A 7,199-nucleotide genomic window follows, 5' to 3' on the forward strand; every position below is an offset into this window, starting at 1 on the left:
AAATATTGTTTATGTGTTTGGAAGAATCTTCGTGCTTGTTTGAATACTCAGATGTTAGTAAATGCTATAAGCACGAAATACTCTTATAGGTAGTTAGACCTTTTATTATTTTGACGTGCCAAACAAATTCTATAAATTTTTTATAGATAAAAAATTAATAATTTTTAATCCATTACCTTTTATGACATTGCCTACATTACAACTTCCAGTTATCTTCGTATAATTTCTCTCCTTTCTTTTTTTTAACTTTAATAAGTGTAATTGTTATTATCAATGTAGTTTTCAGTATTTTTATCACGTTTACTAATTATATTGTGTTGCCACATGTGTGATAACTATTATCACCGTCACTCTTTTATCTCACAACCATTGATTATTATCATTATCGCCCTTCATTTAATTGTTATTCACATAATTATAAATTTTCAGTCTTACCATTATCATTATCTACCTTTTCAGTACTGTATCTAGAGGTATCAAATTTGTATTAAATTTTAATCTGAAATTTATTTATTTTTTCTAAACCCAAGTGCAAAAATTGTGATTTTGTTCTAATTGCATATAACTATATTTTAAATTATAAATTTAAACAAAAATTATAATTTTATTCGCCAAATGGATCCTAATAAAAGCAAACACGTGTCATTTAAAAATTTTCACATAACGAAATCATTATTCTTATTCTACTTGAACATTTAAGGTGAAGATTACACGAAAATTGATGTCAATTAAACTACAAATTCTTCAAGAGTAAATTCTCACTAAAATATTAGAATATACATATGGATATTAAATTTAAAATTTTACAAAATTATTATTTTAGACTATTCTTTTTACAGTCATTTTCTTTAATTTTTTACAATTATGAAAAGAATAATAAAAATTAAAGTATAGATTGTTGATAAAATCGGCGATTTAAATGAACGTTTTTAATCGATGAGATATTAAAGTAATCAACATTTGTAAATTTAAAAACTAAAAAGAAATTTTACACGATTCTTAAACTAAGCGACTTACTAATTCATCAACAATAATTTATTGGTTCGTGCCTTATTTTGGAATAGTTTTAACGTTTTAATAGTTTTTGGGTGAAGAATGCTTCAACTTAAGATGGGTCGTCATTAATAAAAAAACATGGAATATTATTTATTTAATTTTGAAATGTTTTTTTTTTAAACTTATCCCTCATACAAAAAAGTTGTATTTTACTTTTTGACTTTTGCAAGAAAATATTTTTTTTTACTAAACCAACAAAAAAATCAAATATTAAGATAATCTTTATTAATACAATATTTGTCTAACAAAAAAACAATTATTAATATATTTTTTATACTAATAAATAATTAATACACTGTACTAACATGTATTGATAATATACATTAAATATTTAATTAACGAAATGATTTATTAGTATAATATAATATATTATTAGTTTATATTTATGATATTATATTAATGGTTTGACTTTTAAAAAAATTATACTAATACTAGCTTATAATTTATTAATAAATTATATCGATCCAACACAAATATATAAAGTAATTTATTATAGATGAAAAATATTAACAATATTCTCTCCATGCATTTCTAATACATTTTTTTTAATTTTTGACTAATCATATAAATCTACAAAAGTATGATTGAGAAACACTAAAATTAAAATGAGAAATAAAATATTTACATAATTTTTAATAAATCTTTATCTATCATTCATATATATAAGTGTATGATGGAAGGTTCATGCATGCTAGGATCAAATTCGGGTAGACAATATATTAAGTTATAAACTTGCTTTAAATGAACTTAAAAAACATTTTTATAGGTTATATAAAAATTTGTTAAAATAAATTAAGAAAATATAACTTTTTCCTACAAGCTTTTGTCAACTCTTCTACAAACACCTTTACGTATTGTTCATGGGTATGCAAGGCATAAAGACAAGGTTTTTTTTTGTTTTGTTTTTTGGTTTAAGGACTTGGTAGTTGACTTTAAGCCTAATAGAACATTCCATAATTACACCAATAAATTATCTTATATGCATATAAATCCTTTCAATTATCAAATGAAAAATTATTATTTTTATATTTTTAAGACAATAAATACACACTTTTTTATTTATTTATTATTTACCTTATAAAAATAATAAAAAATATTTTAAAATATATAAGAAAATGCAACGAAACTCCTTTAGCAAAGTGCCTTACCAAGTATGGAATTCAATGTGGCCCACACAATAATCCAGTTTGGTTCAAAGTTACTTGGGCTGAGCTTATGACTAGAAATTAAACTCAGTTGCCTTTTTCTAGAGTCTTAATAATGCGTTAACTTCTGACCAACCAAAAAAATTAAATAATGTTTTCACTTTATGGACCAACAAAAATATCTTCAAGTTATGAGTCCTCACAGAAAAACAGATAAAAGATTTTAAAAAATAGGAGTAATGCTTCAAATTGATTTTTTTTAAAGTCAACTTAACCTGATTTGAGGTTGATTACTATTTAAACATTTTCATATTTTTAAAGATAGTTGTAATTACACCAACTTAAATAAATATATTTTACATAACATTCTAATATTTTTACATTAACATAATTTATTTATAAAACTATATTTCATTACATCCTACTCGAAGATTTTATGGCTTAAAAAAACAAAATAGACCCCTATTTCATAGGGGGCTTTCGGGTTTACAACCTTTTGAGGTAGTAAACCCTTATACCATTAGTGAAACGGTAAAAATTTAACCTAACAAAGACACTGTACCGGGTACAAATGAAGTTAAATCTGATACAACGCGGTCCATGAGCATCCCCTGAAATAAACCTAAGAAATCAGAGAGCTACTATAAATAAATAAAATAACCTTTGACCAAAAAAGAAGAAGAAAGACCTACTATTAAAATAGGACATTTAAATAACTTTAGAATACATAATAATGTTCTCCCTCGACCAATAAAATAAAATAAAAATTCAGTTCTTCAATTTGGGACACCTTATGTAACTTTTGAGTAATCCGTGTTAAACATATGAGTATTATAGCCATTCCATTTTATGCTTTATAAATATATACACTGCACAGAAACAAATAAATGAATGTGATTCACGTGAACATGATTTTCATTGATATGGAAAAGTCATATTAATGGATTCCAAGAAATGTCTTATGAGAGACCATGTTTTCATATTTTCTTATAAAATTTATATAATGAAATGCATACATATTGAAAGCACCCATCGCCTCAAAATTTGAATTTTGAGTAGCGAAGACTCAACATCAAAATTAAATATAAATATTAATCGGCGTCTTGGTCAAGAAATTTATTTATTTTTAAATATTAAATATATTTATTCTAATAGCTAGCTTATAATCAATAAACAACGAATGTGCTTTTTTAGTCAAAAATCTAAAAATGTGTTTATAAGAGCTTATGGTTTTTACGAGTTAGTTTATAAAATGCAATTTATCAAGGCACAAGATACGCTTAGACTATGACATTGAGTTCACCTTCAAATAAAAAGTATAATTAAACATTCATTTAATAAAACTATTATTTGAGAATTTATTGATGCTAAATTTTATTTGAAAATTTTTAAAGAAATTGATTTTAAAAAGTTAAAAAAACGTTTTTAAAAACATTAATACTTTATAATACGAAACAATTTTATACGGAAATCAAGGGCAATTATTTTATAAAGTGAGTTTGTTACTCAATGAATTCGCAATACCAACAGTTATTTTTAGATGTTCGCTGTAGTGATTCTAAACTGAGGTATATTATATACACTTTAAATTAAGAGTTATAATTTTTAAATATTTTAGAAAATAAAATATTTATAATTTTTTTAATAAATTACTAACTTGAATAAAAAATTTCCCATTTTATATTAGTTTCGTAAATTTATTTTTTTTAGGCCTTACAGTAATTCTATCAAATCTTTTTCAAACGCTTCCTAATCAATATTGGGCCATCTGCCAACAAAGAGCATATTACGGTACATTGAGAAGTTTTGAATCGTAATTAGACAACTAAAAATAAATAAATTAATAAAGACAAAGGTAGAACAACTTTTTTTTTTTTTTTAAAAAAGGTAATATATCGTGTAATATAATTTAGTCATGAAATAAGAAAACTTGTAAAAGCCTTATATTTTTAACATATTGCGTCACTGAATGATTACAGTTCCAATTTTTAATTAAATTTAGAATCTTTTCTACAATAGTATTGACTTTTTATGGATTAGTAAACTAAAATTATGATTTTAATTAAACAATATAAAAATACTTCAAGTGTTTCATCTAAATTGTGTAAAGAAATATAGTTGATAAAACTAGTGCGCGGCTATACCACAATAAAATAAAAAGCTTTATTTCGAGTAAAATACTACTTTTATACCAACTCATCTGAGTGTAGACAATTACTCAGTGCCTGTCGATTCACATCATTTTAGTGTTTCAAAAACAAATTATAACAATTTCCATTTTTTTATTTCATCATGAAGAAATATATTAGTCAAAGCATAAAATCAAATACAATGAAATACTTGATTCTTATTTTTTGAAAAATATAATTTCATAACTTAGTTCAAATTTTTTTTCAACATCGTTAAGACGATAATTTCAATTTTGTTTATTAAAAAGGTACCAATTTAAACATCCATTATATTCCCTTTCAAATTAAAAAACTTGTAACGATTTCATTAAGAGGATAATTCATCAGGAAAAAAAAAAAAGTAAATAGAATTTCGATTATGATATTTAGTAATTATATAAGATTTACCTAATCAAAATTGCCTAAGCCAATATTCTGGACATAAAATGGAGAATGGAGTAGAATAGACCGAGATAAATTATAATTAATAAATTAAAATGAAATATAATGAAATTAATGAACATATCATTTCATTGTTTAAATGTATAATGGAATGATGGAAAACAATATTTCATCTCTTTCAACCCAAATTAAAAATTAAGCAGAATAAGATATTCCTTCCTATTCTATTGTTTAAATGGAGAATAGAGTAGAATAGACCGAGATAAATTATAATTAATAAATTAAAATGAAATATAATGAAATTAATGAACATATCATTTCATTGTTTAAATGTATAATGGAATGATGGAAAACAATATTTCATCTCTTTCAACCCAAATTAAAAATTAAACAGAATAAGATATTCCTTCCTATTCTATTCCATTTCATTATAATTTAAACAATCTAAATTAAAAATTAAACGATTTAATTTAAGTCTATTTTATTTCATTCCTTTACATCCATCCAAAGATAACCTAAAGTAAATATTTTACACATTACCAATAACGTTTGAAAAAAATGATAATCCAATTTATGTTTTTTACCTACATTCAATTTCCCAAATTCTAGTTGCCACGGTTAAAATTTGACGAAACCCAGACCATCACAGATCAATCAATCTTCTATGCATTGAACTCCAAATAATGGAAAAAAAACTTACCACACAATCAGACGAGACAAATGGCAAGATATATAGCTCGTTGATTGCTAGCATAGAAAGCACCAACTGAATCGATTAGGGTTCTCTTCAGCTGCACTAAATCTCAACAATGGAAAATTATTTAATTCCACCACCCTCACTATCCACAATTAATTAATAATTAATACTAACAACTTCCAGCCTCTGCCCAACACATTTATTCACATTAGTATTGATCTAAATTCGATCTTCTTGCTTCGGCATATACTAACCATTACTAAATTCAAACCAATTGACCTAAAGCAGTGTGAAATAACTTCGAATAACATACCTAAGTATCAAGCAATTGCAACTCGAATATCCTTAAAAATCGAAGAAAAAAGGATCATTATAATCCCATAAGCTACCAGAATAATCGTCTTCATTTGTCAACGACCACATAGACGGAGATCCAAGACCCACTGTCCCCACCAACGACGGATCCGGATCCACCGTTGCATCCACATCCACCTGAGAAGACAAGCTTGACCCAACCGACCCCACCACCGAATTCATTCCATCAACCATGCAATTCTGATGCTGCTGTTGGTTCGACACATGACTATGTTGTACGAGATGATCCTGATAACTTTGATTTTGGTACGAGGTTGTTCTCATAGAATTTTCATCTGCAATAATAATCCCAGCTGCTACACTCACATCAGATTCCGAGTGTTGACACTGTTGTTGCTGCTGTTGTTGTACTTGCACCATTTCCTCTGGACGAAGATAGTGATGATGCTGATGAAGTTGCACTACATTATTATCAAAAGGGCACAACACCGATGGGGTGTAATTGTTGTTATAAACCCCAAAAGGCATGTTGGAGGTGGCGTTGAACAGCACCGGAAGATGGGAAGCGGTGGTGAAGGCGAAGCCCGAAGGACGAGGAAGCAAGGGTCGAAGGGTTTGAGAAGAAGAGGAAGAAGAAGAAGAACGAGAAGAGGAAGATTGAGTAGAAGAAGCTGAGGGTTGGAGGTTAAGTTGAGCCCTAGAGCCGTAAAGAATAACGGCAGCGCGGTCGTAGGCTCTGGCGGCATCTTCGGCGGTGGCGAAGGTGCCAAGCCACTTACGGGTTCGCTTACGTGGCTCTCGGATCTCCGCAACCCATTTGCCCCAGCTTCGTTGCCTCACTCCACGGTATCTAAATTTGTTGTTGTCAGGGCCACCTTTGCCTTTGCATTTACGATTACTTTTGTTAGCGGTTGTGGTGCTGCTACTACTGCTATTATTACTGTTAGATGTTTGATGAAGAGTGGTGGTTATGGCGGTAGTGGCGGTGGATTTGGTTTCTTGGGGTTGAGGCTGGTGATAAGGTTGGGGTGGGTGCTGGTTCTCCATTGGTTGGGTCCTGAAGTGGAGCTTTTAAGTTAAGAGTGAAGGGAAAGATGGAGACCCTTGGTTACCTCGTTCAGTGTTGATGTTGATTAGTCCAAAGAGGAGGCTCTGGTGAAGTGGTTTCAATGTCATTTCTGTGAATGGTTGAATAGGGCGGTGCTGTTGTTGCTAACATGCAATTTGTATTTATAATAGGAGAGAGAGAAAAGAAAGGGGTTGATGATGTGCAGCGAATAAAGAAACAGGCCACCACAGGTGCACATTGGTTTGGGAATTTGGAATCACTACTCACTTTTGTTCATTTTCTTCGTTTCTTCCTTCTTAGTCAGGTTTTGTTTCGAGACTAGTGTAGTGCTGCTTATTTGGGATAAG

General features: G+C 28.4%; 1 protein-coding gene across 1 annotated transcript; it reads right to left on the reverse strand.

Moving 5' to 3' along the window:
* Positions 1–5,813: 5,813 nt before the first annotated feature.
* LOC113874495 (ethylene-responsive transcription factor ABI4-like) lies at positions 5,814–6,830 on the reverse strand. The gene has a single exon (XM_027512716.1). The coding sequence runs from the start codon at positions 6,828–6,830 to the stop codon at positions 5,814–5,816; it is 1,017 nt and encodes a 338-aa protein (XP_027368517.1).
* Positions 6,831–7,199: the final 369 nt, after the last annotated feature.

Source organism: Abrus precatorius, unplaced genomic scaffold (genome assembly GCF_003935025.1).
Source record: "Abrus precatorius isolate BTA unplaced genomic scaffold, Abrus_2018 Scaffold8, whole genome shotgun sequence".
Classification (NCBI taxonomy): Eukaryota; Viridiplantae; Streptophyta; class Magnoliopsida; order Fabales; family Fabaceae; genus Abrus; species Abrus precatorius.

Coding starts and splice junctions, on each gene's coding strand:
- LOC113874495 (XM_027512716.1), bottom strand. CDS start 6,830: ATGGAGAACCAGCACCCACCCCAACCTTATCACCAGCCTCAACCCCAA.